Source organism: Gymnogyps californianus, chromosome Z, assembly GCF_018139145.2.
Source record: "Gymnogyps californianus isolate 813 chromosome Z, ASM1813914v2, whole genome shotgun sequence".
Taxonomy (NCBI): Eukaryota; Metazoa; Chordata; class Aves; order Accipitriformes; family Cathartidae; genus Gymnogyps; species Gymnogyps californianus.
In genome coordinates this window covers 61,642,396-61,662,029 of record NC_059500.1, presented here as the reverse complement: position 1 = coordinate 61,662,029, position 19,634 = coordinate 61,642,396, and the positions used below count along the sequence as shown (strand labels likewise).

At 37.4% G+C, this 19,634-nt stretch overlaps 1 protein-coding gene across 1 annotated transcript in view; it reads left to right on the top strand.

The window, feature by feature from the left end:
- RGS7BP (regulator of G protein signaling 7 binding protein) overlaps positions 1–19,634 on the top strand; it is a 41,244-nt gene that overhangs the window by 7,576 nt on the left and 14,034 nt on the right. The window contains exon 3 of the mRNA XM_050913303.1: positions 18,895–19,025. Within this exon, the coding sequence (XP_050769260.1) occupies positions 18,895–19,025 (131 nt within the window). The remainder of the gene's footprint in view (positions 1–18,894; positions 19,026–19,634) is intronic.

Sequence of the window (19,634 nt, the reverse complement as noted above, 5' to 3'; positions counted from 1 at the left end):
GCGACATCTGACATACAAGGAGAGGCTGACAGACCTGGGATTGTTTAGCTTGGAGAAGAGAAGGCTTGGAAGGCGATCTTATCAATGTGTATAAAAAATACCTGAGGGGATAGTGTAAAGAAGACACAGCCAGACTCTCATGGTATCCAGTGATAGGACAGCAGGCACAAATTGAAATACAGGAAATTTGATATAAACATTTTTAAACCCCTTTTTTTACTGCGAGGTTGGTACAATATTGGCACAGGTGCCCCCAAGAGGTTGTGGAGTCTGCATCCTTGGAGATACTCAGAACTCAGCTGGACGTGGTCCTTAGTAACCTGCTCTAGCTGACACTGCTTTGAGCAGGAGGGTTGGACTACGTTAGTTCTAGATGTCCCTTCCACCCTGTGACAAAAGTCACTGTAAATCTTCTCATTGGGAAAATTCCAAGATAAAGTTTCCTTATTTGACATTGAGGTGCATCTGTTACTTTTATAAAACAGTTGTTAATGTAACTTCCCCTGAGTTCAAGAAAAGTTACGGAAGTAGACCTAAAAATCACATCCTGATTGCATTCCTGTCTTTATTGCAGTGCACAAAAATGTTACCATAGTGTTGCTTTAAGTCTGTAGTTTTAGGTAATTTCTACTTTTGTTTTCCTTTGCAATCTATAGTGGATTTCTGATGTTTTCAATAAGCAAAAGATGGTAATTTCTCAGACCTAATTAATATTAGATCAGTTCCTAACGTTGTGTTAAAACATTCTATTGACACCCAATTGTGGCCAAATTTTTATTAAACTGTCTGAATTTTCCCAAATTATGACACGTTAAAATTATTATCTGCTTTCTAAAGCACACAAGCAAACAAAAACACTGCTTCAAAATATTTTACAAATTAAGAGAAAAGGAGACTTCAGGCTTATAACTTAATGAAAACTGCATTAAAACAGACATAACAGAAACCATTTTAACTGTTTAACTTCAGTTGTTAAATAAAGCACTGCTGGCAGGCAGTATAGCTGAGCAGAAACAGAACGTAGCAACACTTAGCTCAACAGGGAAGAATTTTTATAATCACGAATCAAGAACAAGGTAATGCCAGCAGATAGAGCAAGAAACTAGAGCTCTGCGCAAGCTAGATACCAATCTAGCAGCATGTATGGAGATCTCTGCCCTCCCTAGATGTCTGTACAATCACTGCCATTGTACTCCTCTAAGTGTATGTGTCAGAGGCGAGGAGAGTGATATTAACGTTGATCCTTGGAGTTCTGAATTACAGGCACTGCCCCTTTATCCTACCTCAGTAGTTAGCATTGTTTCAACAGCTAGGTGAAAGTTAAGAATAAGGTAAGTACATGCTTCACAGAGGTTGCACCATGATAACCAGAATGTGGCCTGATGAGAGTATAATTCAATATTAAAAATAATGTGATGACACATAAGAAAACAAAGAAAGTAGTCAACATTCACTGCAAGAATCAATACTGTTATCCATGATAATACCAACAGCATAATGCCCCCGAATTCATACGGAGATTTTTTGCCAAAATACTGCAGATATTTAAAACAGTAAGACCTTAAAAGTCTGACCTTAAAAATCCTATTAAGTACAAAATGTTGGGATTCTCCACTTCTGAAAATTGTTGGAAATACAAAACTTCCCATTTGCACTCACAGGCATATACTAAAATCGTCTCAGTAAGTTGTTCCAATCTGGCAGGCCAGGTCCCACAATTCTTACAGTCATTGATAGTACCTTACTCAGCAAGTTGTCCTGATGACTTAACTGGAACTGTCCAAAATGAGAAAAGTCAGGGAGATCTTTGTCTCCCTCCAAAGAAGAGCTTTCAGGATCTGGAGCAAGTTCATTACTGAGCATTCTTATCATATAAAGTCTCATTTTCCCTCAAACTTTACATTCAGCTTCTGTACACATTTACTGTAACTTTCTTAAATGCTTACAATTTTCTTGTGATTTCGAGCGTGTCAGATTCTGGTGGCAAATTCTGACTGTGTTTGTTCCACTTTGTTTGGAATATCTTCACTGATTTCTCAGTCATGAAGTGACTCCAGACTTCCTACTGTGTACCGGAGACTGCACCTGTTCCTGTGACTCAAATCTTATTTTTGACTAATGGGAGTTGGTCTACGTGGGAATGTTTCGGGAAGTAAGCTCAGATATGGATGTTTTGTGAACATACTCTTTATGGACAAACTAGCGCATGATAGTGCAGTAAGTATACCATAGCTTACTCCGTTCTCAAGAGGATAAGATGCACATACATAGTTCTCACTAGATTCCTTTGCAGACATTTTTCTAATTATACAAGCCATGTGCATCTAAAATGATGGAAAGGGATGTTGAAAAGCTAAGACCGTTTTCCGTGGAACTGAGTTAAGGTGGGTTCTGTTGTTGAGAATAAACTGTTTACTCAATTTAAGTTGCAAGTTGAAAAAGAAATCATTTAAGCCAGATACCTCAAGTTCTGATAGGCGAATTCAGAATGCAAATAATGGAGGAGAAAACAAGGTTACTTACTAAAGCTAGAGTTCTCAAAATAGCTGACCTCTACAGACTCACTTTTCCTTTGTACCTTTGTCTTTGGAACTGTGCTCTAATAGGCAGTTGGGACTTGAAGATACAAGGCATTAATATCTCCCTTTATAGATCTGTCTTTCATAACTGGAGGCCAGATTTAGTAAAGGGCAAACATACCTAAAAGTGAATTTAGCATTTACTTCTCTATGTCCAAAACAGCAATTCTGAAAAGCCTGAAAGTTCTACATCTGCAGTGACACAGTGTAACTTAGTTTTGACAAAGTGGAAGAGCTTAGCACCTTGCTTAACGGTAAACCTAATCAGCAGGCAGAAGTGAGGCATTCTTGCTTGTCCAAGCTCTGACAAGCTTGATCCCATAGGTGCTGTCAGAGCATTCTCAGAGCCTAACACACACTGACAATTTTGGACTCCTCAAAAAACACAGTGGCACCTGCCACTTGCTTTTAAACCAAAGCTGAAGGTGAGTCAACTTAATTTCTAGACCACTTGCACCTACCTCCCAGAAAAATGCCCTGACTACGGTCAGGGGAAAGTGGGAGCTAAAAGTAGGACGGACATCATCTTTGTCAGTCACTTGTTTGCCCCTTTCTTCCTTCTCATGCTCTTTTTTGACAGTTGCTGTTACCTTCACTTCACTCCAAGTTGTCTCATACAACTCAGCCCATCTCCAAACAGTAATGAAATTAATATCAAATTTGCTGCTGTCATATTACCTATTTGGAAATTCTTCAGGGCAGAGACCTGAATGTACTTATAACAAGCCCACTGGAATTCACTTACCTTTAGATCTGTGGCATTACTGTAATAAACATGATTAACAAGAATAATGAATGTTTTGAATTTTTTTTTTTTAATGTTTTGGGAAAAGTCTTGAAAATCTTTTATTCAACCCCTGACTGATGTTTTAGGTGAATCACTTATTAAATAGGTGTACCAGTACTTATTATCTCTGAAAAATACTGTTTATGTTATGTAATGCTTTTACATAATATTTTAGTCTTTCAAGGGAAGGCATAATATTCAAATGTTCTATTTTATTATTGCTATAGTGTTTCCTAAATAAAGCATGTGAAGATTACATTTTTATCATATTGTTTATCTAAATTCTTTCTTAAAAAGTTTATTTTAAATGTCAATTTGCAGGAATTTTAGGCCCTAACATGTAACAGCACATAACAACTCCTGTATGTATCTTGGCATGTTACAAGTGGAGTCAGTTAATAAGCTCTTCCTGAGCAAAAACCTGAGTGATACTAACTTACATCTGTAAATAATGCTTTGAAAAGGGATTCAGAACTAAATGCTAAAAGGTATTTAAAGACTTACAAGTGCAGTTAATTATGAGTCTTTCATGTCATGCTAACGACCTTATGCCCACAAAAATTAGGGATACCAGAGAAGCCTACATGGTTCAAAATTAATGTTAGACCAATCCAAAATATTTTTTTCATTTCAGTATTTCTGAAAGAAAATTTCTTTCTTGGCAAAATTTTGCAAAAAACGCATTTGTTGAAAAAAAGTATACTGAAGCTTCATGCCTAGCTTCACAGATATGATTAAAAGTTGCAGTTGTGCTGATCTATAACCAAGACGGTCGAGAAGAGTGCCTTTATGTCCCCTTTAGGCCCACTGCTTTGAGATCTGTCGCACCAGCATATTTCAGTAATTTTCTTCTCTAGATTTCTACTGAAACACAGCTGAGGCCAAAGCTGAGAATTTAGTCATGAGTTTTAAGTGCTTCTTTCCTGATCGTTTTCTTAAATACTGTTTGATATAGAAATCCCACGTGGCTGCAATTTTTAGTGTTAGACACTCTGCTTACCTTGGTTCTTTATAGCTTTGGTTATATTGTTTTCAGAAAATTACTTCTGATTCTGACTGAATCTTATAAATCCAGACTATGTTAGCAATATCTTCGTATATCTTAACAGAAGTGAGAACATGAGATGATAATGAAGTTGTGCATTAGAGAAAGACTTCAACATGGGCTCTTAGAATTCCACTTATACTGGGTTTTTGCTTTGATTTCTTAACTCCTTTTTTAAGTTTTGGACTGAAATTTTCCTGCGAACGGAAATATTTTTACTAATTCTCAGTAGTTCTCAACATTCTGAAACACTTTAATTAGAAAAAAACATTTTAATTCTGTGCCCCTCACTGAAGTCAGCCAGTGCAGTTGCTAAGTTAATTGTGCACGACCATGCAATTAAGTGCATGCCCTTCTCATGACCCATGTTCTGTCATGCCCCTTCAAGTGCTAGACTTCCTACAGAGTCATCTAAGAAAAGACTTCGTGTTTATCATGAACTTTGGTGCATGGAGGTTTGCTGTAGTAAGATGTCGAGTACCAAACGATAAAGGATAACTGCTCTCAACAGCATCATCAGTAACTTACAAGATCAGTCTCCAGCCAAGGGAGATCTCAGATCTGTCAGGCTTACACAGGGAAAATTCCAACCTAATCCATATTATAAGGTGTGTAAAATCTGTTCTAATTTTTCTAATTGCTTTATAGTTCTGTTTCATAACAATTAAATATTTGAAACCATTATCTAGGCATTAAGGTCTCATCTGAACAAAGCATTAAATTAAGCGTTCCTTAACCAGGAATCCTTCCAGTACAATCAAATGATGTTTGAATTCATGTTTTAAAATTAAACATATACTGAAGTGCTGGCTATTATTGAATACTATTTCCTCTTTGCTGGATACATTTGCAGATTTACATTTAGATTTTCTGCATCATTTTTAACTGTAAGAGAAATAATACACTCAGTTATTTGTGTATGAACACTTATTCACTGTAGTTCTTCCTTTTCTCTCTTATGTTCCACTTTTTACCTTGCTATTCTTATCTTTCATATGAATACTTTCTGCATGAATGTTTTCTGCCAGCAGATTTGGCATAAGAATTCAAATACTGTCATACTATATTAAATTATGTCCTCAAAGTTGTTGAAGAAACTGCTTTCCCATTGCAGAAGAAAACAAGTTTGCATTTATTGGATGAGCAAAGAAAAGATGACACTTTGTATCTCTGTCTATCATGGCAAGACAGATCATTGCAAATGTACTGTTGGTAACCTTGTCCGCATGGCAAACGGTTAAGTGGCAAAATACTTAGAAGTGCCTTGTTTATACAGCAGCCTTCAATTATTTCCGTAAGTTCTGGAGCTGTTACTATGGTGAAGCAGAGCTATCCACCCATATGCATTTACACCTCCTTCCAAAAAACCCCAACACCAACAAAACAGAGATTGGTCCTTTGGTATAGTATGACAAATGCAACCATAGCCCTGTACGTAGGCTGAGCAATGTGAGGCTGTGTGCTGAGGAAGCAGTCCCTTCATACAGGTTGAAGAACACCACGGCCCCAAAGTCATGCACATTCCAAAGTCTGGGCATTTAATTTAGCTGCAGACCTACCCGAAGTAGTGTGTGTACAGCCTTGCTATTCATTTTACATCACTCAAGATGTGAAAATGAGTAGTATGTCTGTGCAGCTGCTAATACAGGATGCTGGATGCCCAAGGAAGACTTTGTGGAGGCATCCTTGCTTCCCAAGCAGAAATAGGCATTTCAAAGAGGAAAAAAAAGTAACACCAGTTCGCAAAATCAAGTGGAGACTAGAGCAGGATTCAAAAATCCAAAGTGAAAAAAATGCTAAAATACTGCGTCCTGAACACATTTTATCAACAGATGGTTTTAAAAATTTCTTTCTTCATATATGAATTTAAACATTTCAGGAAGATAATCTATTTCTTTTTTCTCTCTTTTTTTGTTCTTGACACATTCAAGTTTTCTCACAGTCTCTCAGCTGTGATTTTTAACTTAACTACTCATACAGATTTGATCTGTGAAATATCTGGTGGGGCTGTGCAAGATACTTCTACTGACACTATACCATAATTTCTTTTTCACTTGGAATACTCTTATATAGAGGTATTTGGATATTTGTTTTTAAAAAGATAAAAAAATACTTCAGGGCATTAGAATGACCTATTCAAAGCACTCCTAGAAGCATTTGATACATCCAGAATCCCAAATACTAACAATCTGAGCAACCGAGTAATGATCTGCTTGGTGGACTGCTTTCTTTCCAGTTTAGGATTGTAGCAGTCACATTGACTAAAAGGAAAAAAAAGGATTATGAGAATGTGTGGATTTTTTCAGTAATTATTAATGCAATATAGCTCTTATCCAAATCCCAGTGAAGCTTACAAAACATTTTCCCTTTAGTTCAGTACTCCTTGGACCAAAGTGTTTTGTCGTATTTTTGAGGAAATACGAATACATGTTCCTTACCGCTTCTCATTTTACCATCTCTTCACATCTGCTCTGTTTTTTCTCATTTTGAAATATGAAAACCAGAAATCTAAGTTACAAACAGATAACAGGTATCCAGATCACACAAGTGCTTCATGGAATGCCCTTTGGAAAAATTTTTATATTGAAATTTATATTCAAAGTAGGTACTAGAGACAAAAAAATGGAAAGGAGAAGTGTCATAAGTCAAAGCAGTCATCTGGTTGTGTCCTGTGGATGGTCAACAGCAGATGGCATCAGTTGCCTGCAGCAGAGTTCCTTCTAAATCCTGTATGTTAGTAGTTTGTTGTGACCTAGATCCTTCAGCACCAAATACCCGAAGCATTTCATTCATTTTCAAGCCTTCCTGGGAAGTCTGAACCTGTTTGTCCACACACATCAGAAGAAATTTCATAGATCATCCCACATGAGATACTTGTTTTGATAGTTTTCAAACATTCTCTTTTCAACTATTAACCAAAGGAACTAAACAGGAGTATAGGTATTAATTCTTACCATTTAAGTTTTGTGGACTTTTGAAAGATAAAGTTTATAAATCATTTATTAATGAGTAGTAAGTGATTAAGGGACATTTTAAAGAACTTAGAAGCTTAACTAAAATCAAAGGGGAAATCCATAGGCAGCATGAGTTTCAGCTGTCTGCAGTCAAGTTACAAGAGGCAGTATGGAGGTATACTGGGCTGGAGTCTTTTGGCTGGCACAGACCTGTCTGTGCTCTCACTACTGGTTTATGAGAGAAATTAATTTGAGACCAACTTGGCGATGCTGACAAAGCAAGGTACTGAACAGGAATTTCTTTGGGAAACTTAAAAATTGTTGCATACACAACTAATCTGACTGCATCCTTCTTGGTTAGCACAGATCTTTTCTGGAAGGTCTGTGTCATGGTTTGGGTTTATCTGTTACTTAGTAGCATATAATTTGAGACAGTGAGGCTGTGAGATTTTTTGTCCAGCTGGGGCTAGAGCTAAGCAAGGCTGACTGGAGAGCTCACTCAAAGATTTCTTTCATCTAACTGGACACCACCTCTTCTCAACAGGGAGCCTGATAATGTGCAGAGAGAAAGGCTCTGTTCAGCTCATCTTTGGCTAGTGCAGAAGTCTTATGGATTTCCCTAAAATAAAGGCAAGGGACAGCCAGCCGACAGAAAGAACGATGGGAAGGGGGCTTAGAGTTAGTTTCTGCAAAGGTTTGGTGGTCAAGCCTTGCATTTATTTTTTTTAAATCTTGTAGTAACTCAAAAGCATAATTAAAGACACGTGCAATTTCACTTGGAATTCTGAGTGCTTAGAAGTATCCTGTTGGGGATTTTAAGCTTAGCTAGTGTGGTGGTTTAGCCTTGGCGAACAGCCAAACTCCCACCCAACTGCTTGCTCACTCACTCCTCAGCAGGACATGGCGGGGAAACAGGAAGAATAGGAATGAGAAAGCTGGGAGGGGAATTGTCCTGGTTTCAGCTGGGATAGAGTTCATTTTCTTCCTAGTAGCTGGTATAGTGTTATGTTTTGGATTTAGTATGAGAATAACGTTGATAACACACTGATGTTTTTAGTTGCTAAGTAGTGTTTATACTAAGGCAAGGATTTTTCAGCTTCTCGTGCCCAGCCAGCAAGAAGGCTGGAGGGGCACAAGAAGCTGGGAGGGGACACAGCCGGGAGAGCTGACCCAAACTGGCCAAAGGAATATTCCATACCATATGATGTCAAGCCCAGTATATAAACTGCGGGGAGCTGGCCGGGAAGGGCGGATTGCTGCTCAGGAACTCACTGGGCATCCGTCGGCAAGTGGTGAGCAATTGCATTGTGCATCACTGGTTTTGTATATCCTAATTCTTTTAGTATTGTCACTTTATTATTATCATTATCATTATTTTTGTTCCTTTCTGTCCTGTTAAACTGTTTATCTGTCAGCCCACGGGGTTTGAGGGTTTTTTTTCTGATTCTCTCCCCCATCCCACTGGGTGGGGGGTGTGAGCCAGCGGTGGTGCTTAGTTGCTGGCTGGGGTTACACCACAACAGGGTTAAAGACAAGGATCTTGCTTACTAACTATTGTTGCGGGCAAAGCAGGCTTGACTTGGGGAAGATTAACCTAATTGATTGCCAATTAAAATAAAAATAATTACTAATTCGGTTAATGGGAAGCAAAAAGACAAACATTAAAACAACACCTTTTCTGCCCCCTTTCCCATGCTCAACTTCACTTCAGACTCTTCCACCTACCCCCTGCCCCGAGCAGCGCAGGAAGGATGGGCAATGGAGGGTTACAGTCAGTCCATAACAGTTCCACTTTGCCTCTCCTTCCTCCTCACACTTCTCCTCTGCTCTAACGTGGGCTGCTCCACAGGCTGCAGTCCTGTCAGGAAAATCTGCTCCAGTATAGGCTCTCCACAGGTTCCTTCAGGAATATCCATCTGCTCTGGTGTGTTCCTCTCTGCGGGCTGCAGGGAAGATCTGCTCTGCCATGGAGAACATCTGACCTTGATGTTCATTGTCTTGTTTCTCACTCTTCTTGTTCCCTCTTCCTCTCTCCCTGTGGTGTTTTCTGCCCCTTTTTAAAATAAGTTTTCGAAGAGGTGCCGCACACTTGGCTGATGGGCTCAGCTGTGTCCCGCCGTGGGTCCACTGCAGAGATGACAGGAACTGGCTGGAACCGGCCGTGTCCGGCAGAGGGCGGCCCCTCGCCTCCTCCCACAGAGGGCACTCTGTAGCCGCCATCGCTACCAAAACCTTGCCACTTACACCCAATACGCCTAGTCTTACCTGAAGTGGAGAGAGTTTGAATAAAATTTCTTACATTAGTGCTGTTTTACTCAAGTCCAGGAAGTTTTACCAAGTGATTGTAATCGGTTTTGTCCTCTAGTGGAATAGTTTGGATGGTCCTCTGGTAATTTATTTCTTGCCCACGCTTGAGTTAATTCAGCCAGTAAAATTCACTTCTGAGGGAACAAGTCTAGAAAATTCCAGTCTGTGATTCTGATCGTTTCAAAAAAACGTTTTCTGAATAGCCCCTGCAAATACTGGATACGCTGCTAAGCGCATGCACAGCTCTTAAAAACTGTGTATGATACTTGCTCTCCTGATAACGTAAAGTCAGGGATGTGGAAGAATCACAGTATTAATTAATTAGTGATTAATTAATCCATTTTAAAGGTAAGGTGACTGCATCTGTAGTACTTATATAGTGAGTTTCCAAAAGAATTTTACAACTTCAACATAAAAAAACCCCAGAAGACTTCAATAATATGAGTGATGCTATATTTTTTCCTTTGGGGGTATTTTGGAAAGAGGGGAGCCCACCAGAAAAAGGAAACAACAGCATATTCAAAATGACTGTAATTTGCAGACCATATACAGCCCTTGGTTTATCAGATAACTTCTATGGAAATCAGTGAGATTTTCTTGAATGGATAAGAAAAGTATATTACCTACTGTTATAGTTGTAGCTAAATTGTTCTAGGATGGAAATATCTAAACTGCTATCAACATAGGAGTTAGAAATGTCTCTACACTATGAATCACTGCATTGTCTTTTTATTCTAGTTGTATTATCATAAACCCAGATTGACTCCATCAGCCTTATAAGAGTAATTGGAGATTTACACTGGTCTAACTAAACAAAATCTGATCACATGTCTTCTGTTATGTAGAGCGCTGTTGTAACTGCTTCAAAACAACAATCTGATTTAATAAAAACAACATTGCAACCATTTATGGGTCTACTAGAAAGAACTAGCCTGCTTTTCCTCTGGCTGGACGGGGATGTTGTGTAGCAATTGTATCACAGTATTACAGCGCATTAGTACAGAACAAAAAGACAACACATGATACTGAAACTGACAGTAGTTTGTGTGAAACACATACATTTGAAAAAAAATAACTCCAGCAGACGGGAGGAACACAAAAGATCTGTTTAAAAGAAAACATTGTCATTGGATGACTTCTCTACTTATATTAAAAATGAATCAGCAAGTCTTTTGTTACCTTTGAAGACGAATGTTTAAGTGATAAAGAAATGATGTGTTTAAGATACAAAAGCAGAGGCAGGTTTAGTAGGCTGTTGCACCTGAGCTATAATCAGAAGGGCCTCTTGCCCTCAGTATCTGAAGGGATTAAGCATATCTCCTCCGCAGTATTTGTCACATTTTTCATTCTAGCGGAAGAACCATAATGTCTGAGGTAGGTCTTGTTTCCAGATTATCTTTGTAGCTGCTATATGCTTCTAAACTGCAGCGTTTCTGATACTAAATTAAAAGACAATCTACAGGGTAGTATTTGTGGACAGTGATTTTCCACAGCTTATGAAGCCAATTTACATTCCTTTTCATGGGAAGTACCTATGTGGGGCATAAGGCAGAATTTGATGAATTAATTTTCGCTTTTGATTTGCCAAAGGTTTATTTTGCTTTAGCTTTTGAGGACAAGCAGTCTTCATTATATGTCCACATAGTTCTTTCAGCTCATAATATTTTAGAACTACTGATACTGTTCATAAAAATACTTTTCCTTAGAGTTAAGTATACAATTTGTCAAAACAATACTTTTACAAAAAGGTGTATCAAACCCTTCATATAACCCAGCTATTCTTTTAACCAGAGACAATACATCAGTATGTATTTTTAAATGTTGTTGATAGTAAAAGTAAAATGCTGCTCTGTTGTAAATGTGTGGCTAAAATTTTTAAGTTAAATTCAGAATTAGACCATAATCTTTTTTCAGTTTTGGTAGTCTTAAGTTTCACTAATTTCAATGGAACTATGCATGCTGGACACGTGTGGGAATTCAGGAAAACCTGAAGGTGTTTTTCAGTTGTAACCAACGTTTTGGCAGTACAATAAAATCATCTGTCAACTATTTTGGAAAAAAATCAAAAATTTTAATGGAATTTTCACTCTTTACCTTTTCATGTTAAGGAGGGGCATTTTAATCATGTTTATTTTTGTATTTTAAAATGAGTATCCAAAGAGCTGCATTCACCTTTCTTACATATAGCAGGTACTATATGGTTGGTATAAGAGCTCCCTCTATAGGTTTTATTTTGAATATCAGCTTAGGAAAATACAAAGGAAAGTAAATTCCACCTCGTCAGTGCTTCATAAACATATTCAGTTGAACAACATGACCTGATTTTTAAAAAGCAGGATTTTATGGAAAGAAAACTATCGATTTTACCAATGGTTAAGGTATGAAACTGTAATGTTATACATTTATTTCAGTTGTATTTACAAAAATTTATACTTTTAATAGCAGCCTGATAAACTGAGTAACTTTATATAAAGGAATAAAACAACATTTTCTCTTTTGTAACTACTTTTAATACATGTACATATCAGAGCTCTCAAACTGCAGAGATATGGCTCACAGAGTAGTACGAGTTCCTCATCAGCTGAGTAGTTTTCATGTCTTTGAATAAGGACTTCTACGCTTTATGGCATCCTGGTATAGTATTCATGTGACAACTACAGAAATTCCTGGTAAGGGAGGGACAGGATATTTTAAAGTGTGTAATATACAGTTATCAGCATAATTTAGCAGAGAGAGAAAAAAGGAAAATCAGAGCCAAATGATCTGCCAGTTTTTCTTAGACATCAGCAAGTGTTTCTAGGTCAAATAAGTAATCCTACAGACCTCATGATGGGAAATGTTGTCATTGCTAGTAGTAAGCTAACCATCTGGCTTTCTTTCATACAGAGTTTTTATCATTAAAAACAAAACCAAAAAAATCTCTGTATGAAGGAACCCATTCTCTTAGTTCTATTTGAAAACCAAAGCCTACTGTTTTCTAGCAAAGATCAGGCAGGAGTGAAGCCTGACAGGTATTAAGCAATATGCCAGCTTGTATGGACCTATGAACTTCACCCTACATGCAAAATATTTGCATAAGCACATGTACGCCCATCTCACCATTCCCCTTCTTCATGTATGGGAACATGTGTGTCTTGCCACTTCACTGGCAAGTAAAGAGGCTTTCTCAGAGCTGTAGAATTCCATAAATTCTACCTTTGGTCCCTTCCTACATAGGCCACTCATTGCATTCATCTTGTGAAAGGTGGCAGTGGTCCCCGGTCAGATGAAGTATCCCCAAGAAGCCACAACCTGTGTATCCAAATCCTGTAAAGGTTATCAGTACCTCTTTATCTTACATAAGTGGATAGGGAGAAGCAAGAAAATTTCTGCTCTGCAATGGGCGCGGGTAGTGAGCACAATTCCTATTCACAGTCTTGTGGCAGCTGTGCTTGGAAGCCAGTGATGAGAAAATGCTCTTTGGCTCACGGGCAGGTGCTCAGTGCTGTGCTAGCTCTCCTATGTCCAGCTGCACATAAGCTATTAAACACCTCTGTTGAGAACACAATTTAGCACAGTAGTTGTATGACGTTTTGTTATATGAGATTTCTCTTGAATATCTAAGTGGTCTTCATAAAGAAATCAGCCGAACTAACTGAAACAGAGGTGGCTGACTTTGGGGGTAATAATACAAGTTTGCATGAACTTTTCTTTGTAAATAAATACGAATTTGGTATATAGCTATTTAATAATAAACATATCATAATCAGCATTCTAAAAGTTATGTCTGTACTAGTCCCCTGTTCAACATTTCTCATGGCATGACACTGAATATATAGAAATAGAAAATTACTGAGAGAAGTGAAATTGATGACACTTTAACGGGAAATTTTAAGCCCACTACACATAATGTACTTCAGGGGTTATAAAAGACATCTTTATGTGCGTTGGCATCAGAGCATGTGGCTTTCAGAGATGAAAATGAGGCCTATATATATGCATAGGAGAAGATTGTTTGGTTGCAAGCTAATGGAATTCTTGTGGTCATTATTGCAATTAAACACTAATTAAACAGTTTGAGACAATCAGTGAGGGTAGTGGCCTGGAAGTAATGCTCATTGTATAAACTTTGGATAATTAAAAATATTTTTCTTGGATGTCACTGCTGTTACTCTGGATTTGCAAATGAGAGAAGAATTTTGCCTGCAGTCCAATTACAGATGCTCCGCATTCTTGAAAAAAAAAGAATGGGTCAGAACATGCATATATCATAGATATTTCTAGTTCTTATTCTCATGCTATTCATAAATATAGTTTACAAGAAAAATACATTACATTTACAACAGCATAAAAAGTCAATTAAAATACCAATTACTGTGGTTTCTGATTACTTGTCCAGCTCATTTGTGAATAGGAAGCCACTGATAAATTCAAATTGGCTTATGAGCCATTGTATATAATTGCTGCTTTCTTAGTCTGCACAATTAAAAATTCTGTCAGTAAGACCAAAAAAGTTTTAAAGAAAGGTTTTCACCATTTTTGCATCTTAGAAATTAAACAGTTGTATGAGGAAAATCCTGTTTTCTTACACCTGTGTGCAGACCCTCAGTCTTTTTGCCAGTGACAGCTAGAAAGGAAGAAACACATTCAACATTGTAAATAAAGTTCCTGTAATGGCCATGACTTCTAAAAAATCTGAGGATTTCTAACACTTGAAACAGTGCAGAGAAAAATAGGACAACCATAATCTAGTTTTATCTAGATCTGCTACAAGGAAATTATCTTCTCATGATGTAAGTTTCTGTACTCCTCTTAGTGATAGACTTGTGGTTACAGAATCCTAGCTTTCAGAAGAGCTAGACAGATGCAGCTTTACTTGCATAAGAGAGTGCAGTAGATCTGTATCGCCCTATCAGAAAGAGCTCTCATCACTGAGCAGAAAAAGGTCATCATTACCTTCAGTGGTGGCTTTATTTTTTGCACGTTCCACTTTGCACATGAACGTTTATGGGGCAATGCCCTGCAGGTGGAATAGGCAAATCAATGACTCATTTATCCATTACTAGTTGTGTAACTGTTCATCTTCAGGACAGAGGAAACCCTGCTCAGAAAGGAAAGTTCAGACATCTAGGAAACCTAAGCAGAAACACTGAATGTGCTTGTGTGTATATTGGTGGGGCTCCAGGACTTACGTATTACATGAAATAAGCAGTAAGTTTGAAGAGCTAAATTTTGGATGTGGGTGCTAATATGGAAAGTAAATGAAATTCTACACGCCTAAGTCTTTTTGTAATCCCTCTATTGGTAAGGATGACTCAAAGGAAATTACTGTATGTGTGCTCATGGGAAAATGAGCTGCAACAGTAAGTGACGCAGACGATGGGGAAAAAAAAAAGCTGTATCTCCATCTACTGCAGTAATTCCATGGTGCTGAACTTGGGAATAGTGTTCAATGCACATGTAAGAATATGTGATACTAAGAGGTATAAAAAATCTCATCTGTAAGCTAAAAGGTAGGACAAATCAGGATAGTGAAAGCCTCCAAGAGGCCATGTATTATCTAAATATGTATCGCATGGTTCTTAAATTTAGCTATCAGAGAAATAAAAACAGGTATATAAGACCCAAAGTTCAGAAAGTTAAAATACTATTCCAGAGGAAGAAAACGTGGTGTGCTGTACTTTTGCTGTATTTGGCTAGTTGCTTGTTCGTGCTGTATTTGGTTAGATGAAATCTGTAAGATTACATTTACTCCTGAAGCTGCCTCTTACATCAAACATCAGAATTCTATTCTGCTCTGAGATTCATCCAATTTTGTAGTAACTCTTTTACAGAAAATGTTGAAATCATTAGGAGCAGTACATGCAAAATGAAGGACTAGATGCTGGTCTTGAAAATGCTGGTATGATTTAGAAATAACAATCTACTTCTGAAGGACTGCTCCTGATTTATACTAAAACAAATTAAATTTATATCAGGGCTATATGTGTTTTATCTTCTTTGATTAATACCAATACGATTGCATTAAAAACCCGTCTTGCCATCTGCCAATTTGAAAAGAAATTTTGTTAAATTTATGGTTATTGTTTATGCAGAGAGAACAGTCCATTTGTAATCAGCTAAGTGATCACAGATCTAACAGCTGCAATTCATATAACAAATAGATTGGTTAAAAATGAAAGAAACAGCAAACACAACTGCAGAGAATGTTAAGATTTAACTCTCGTTAAACCAGGACTAGATACTATGGATTAATGCAAGATAAAAAGTACTAGATACTTAATGCAAAGTAAAAAAGTATAAAATATTGTAATATACAAAGTAGAACTTCTAAGTGTCTGAGGAGTCTGCAATTAGGTACAGTTTTTAAAAAATGAAATTCAGTTTATCCCAGAAAAATTTTGTGTGCATGTATGTGTGTTGTAATGCTGTGTGTCTTCTAAGCATAATTTTCAGCATTTCAGAACTAGCATTCTTTATTTGGTTATACTATTGCTTATGCAGTCACTAAAAATATTTATGTTCCTATTCTTTGAAAAGAATGTGAGATTTCAACACGGATCCATTTCTAGGAAATACGTGTTTTCATATGCAGTTAAGGACTTGACTCTGAATAAACAAAAAAGATGCTGTCAGGTAGCTAATTTTTCAGGAAAATTATTCAGGGTCTTAAGGCTATCAAATGTTTTCTGAGTTCGAATCACTGAGAATAGGAAAAAATATAGGAAGCATCTAAAAAGACATCTTCAGAGTATTGGGGCTGAACTCTTTTTGTTCTGCCACCATAGCTTTATTCCGTATTTATGATAAGATGCAGGAAATACCATATCGTGCAGGGTATAATTTTTCAACAAACACAGACTTCACTTTAAAAGTAGAAAAGTAGATGTGGCTTAAGAGAAATGCACATATTATAGTCTAGCCAAAAGAAATAAAGCTCCTAGGATGGGCAGGTTTATTATCATGTGTATGGTATTGCTCCTGAAATAACAAAGCAATTGTAATTTGTACTCCAGTCATTTCCTGCCTTTTTGATGAGGTCTACTTTGTAATGGATTGGCAGGTGGGACCGATCTTCTTTTGTCCCTTCTGACTAAGTCCAGCATGATTTCTTTTCAATCTTCAGTCTTTTCCAACCTTATCTTTTTTTCTGTTTTGGCTGCATTTTTTGCTTGTTTAAGCATTTTTGATTGTACAGCTTACCGCTACTGTGATTCTTACCAGTTTTCATTGGCATGTACAAATGCCAGTAGTCCTCCTTCATATGCTATGGAAGTGCTAAGGTTGCTCTTTCCTTCTAGGAAGGTTCTCACCAATTCTGTGAAATCTTCACGGTCCCATTTGGTTTCTGATGTCCCTTGGAGGGACAGGAACCCTTGAGGACCTTGGAAACCACACAGTTTCTTCCTCATTGGAGGCAGATTGTGGCAAGTCCTTGCATCAGATAGTCCTTTGAGATTGCTCCTTTATCCTGCTCACTGAGCCACATGCATCAGGGCCTACCTTATACTGGCCCTATTTTCTTACCCCAGGATATGACTAAGTATATTCTTCCTTGGTGTCACTGAAATCAGTGGCAGAAGGTGCATGCTTTCTAGGCAATGTATGGTCTCCTTTGTTAGAAATAATGGTGAATCTCAAATACAAGAATTAACAGGTTTTAGTATGCAGTATTCATTTGACCTGAACTTCAGTAAAATCATATCAGCACAAACTGATAGCATTTTCCTTAAAATAGAATTTGTAAGCTGTGTTCTTGACAAAAGAGCTGGACTTAACATTTTGACTGGACCCTGGATCTAGGTGTAAATAATGACCTCTTACCTTAGGTCAGAAAGAACCTATTTTACTAGTTTAAATAGACATTATCTGCTATAGGTCTCAAAGCCTTTGTCCTAGATTGGTATTAAGAAATTATTTGACCATAGCAGCCCAATCTACTGTTGCTGCAAATAATTGATCAGGTAAGTTGCTTTGGTTCCAGTGAGGAAATCCACAAGTCTACTTTTATTTCATTAACAGGAGGATCTTTTGAAGCATCAGTTTAGCCACAGGAAATTCAATCACTGTAAAGAATGCTAGCGATCTTTTTATTGTGAAAGCTTCATTTATATTATTCATAGGCTAGAAATCTGAAAGTGTGCTGAAAAATTTCTTTTCATTTCTTAGCAACGGTATTCAGAAATGCCATTAGGTTCAGGTTATTTAGAAAAGCAGGTTCCTCTAGTTGTTATAAAATCCAGCTTTGAGGGTTATCTTACCATTTAACATCACTATGTAGTAAACCAACAGCAAGAATGTCTGAACGTGAAATAGCTGAAATCCTAACTCTTCAATCTTACCACTTACTGCCCTATTGAAAGTACCTTTGGAAGGAGCATTGAAAACCTAATTCTCAGGTATGACTGGGTAAATCACTTCATTAGCACTTACAGAAACCGGTAGGTTTATAAAAAAGTATGTTTATGCCCGTGCAGCGTTCTCAGCGTACAAAAGTGAGATTTAATGTCTGATTTTGCAGCCAGGCATGAGAATTGGTTCCTGGATCTGGGTCAATTATTTTCTTAGTGTCCTAAGCAATGAATTGGAGGTGTGGGATTACTCTTGATTTCAATTTTTGTTTTCAAGATTGTTACTACTTTTCTGAAAAAATTCTTTAACATCTCATTCTCCTCACAGTGCAGTATCACATGACTACTAATTTAAACGCAGGGGAAAAAAAATTCCAAACCAAACCAAAAGACTACAACTGACTTGTTTCTGATGAGAGTGTCTTCAAAGTAGGGTTGATTATGCCTGATCCAGGATTTGTAACCTGAACAGTGACTGTGAAAGTGGCCCTGCAATCTCCTGCATCTGCATCAGGACCAAGGGTAACTGAAACTGGATGGCAAAAGAACACTTCAGTCTACCAGAAAATACTTATCTGAAGCTTTTAAAGAGGAGAAAGGATCTCAGTCACTTATTTACCTTTTCCAAAAATATGCAGAGGAAAAAATAAGGACATGCAATCTTACCAAAGACAACCCAAGTTTAGCTGTTTTAAGCATAAAGCTTTATAGAGCTAAAGAATTGTTTGTAAATACAGTTTGGTAGAAACAGGTTTTTTATCATATACACATAGCTTAATAGTTTATGAAGCTGGTGATGATGTGGTTGCTTGCAACAGTAGAGAAGTGGATTTGATGACCCTCACGTCCTTCCAGTCCCATTCCTAACTAAATTTTTTCTCTTTTACTGCAGCCCAGAAGATGGTGAAATTCATCCTGAAATCTGTAGACTATACATCCAGTTGCAGTGTTGCTTAGAAATGTACACAACAGAAATGCTTAAGTCCATATGTCTGCTAGGATCACTGCAGTTTCATCGGAAAGGTATTGAATTGCACAAATATACAGATGCTGATTTAAAAAAAAAAGAACAGTCTTTTGGGGCATGCATGGGTATTCATGAAAGACAAAGCACCAAACTGTAAAATGAACTATACCACTGAAGCTTGTCAGATACTGAAAAAAAGCTGTATTTCTGTTTCATTATCATCATTCTTACAGCAGCGTGTCATATCAGGCATATATCACTAATGTCCTTGCAGTTTAGAAGTCTGAAATCTTTTTTAAAAGAGTGGTCCCAAAAGTTTTAGGTGTCGTTTGTTAGATCAGTGGGCAAATTTTCTTCGTCATTTTATTAGAGGTATTTGTTGGGTATGATATTTGAGGGCAATATGGCATGGTTTTAGTACTAAATGATCCGTTACTATCCCTGCTGTTATTTATCCAGCAATGCCAGCTTATAGCAAAAGACGGATAAATATGGTTAAAAAGCTGCCCACCTTTATAAAACTAGATACTAGATTCAGAACTGAAATCTAGCTCATAGAGTATTTTTACACACAAATGAGATGTCCTTGCTTCAGTGAAAATGCATCTCTCTAATGATTTCATATTTGATTAGCCACCGACTGAAAGGAAGACGCAGAAATGCAG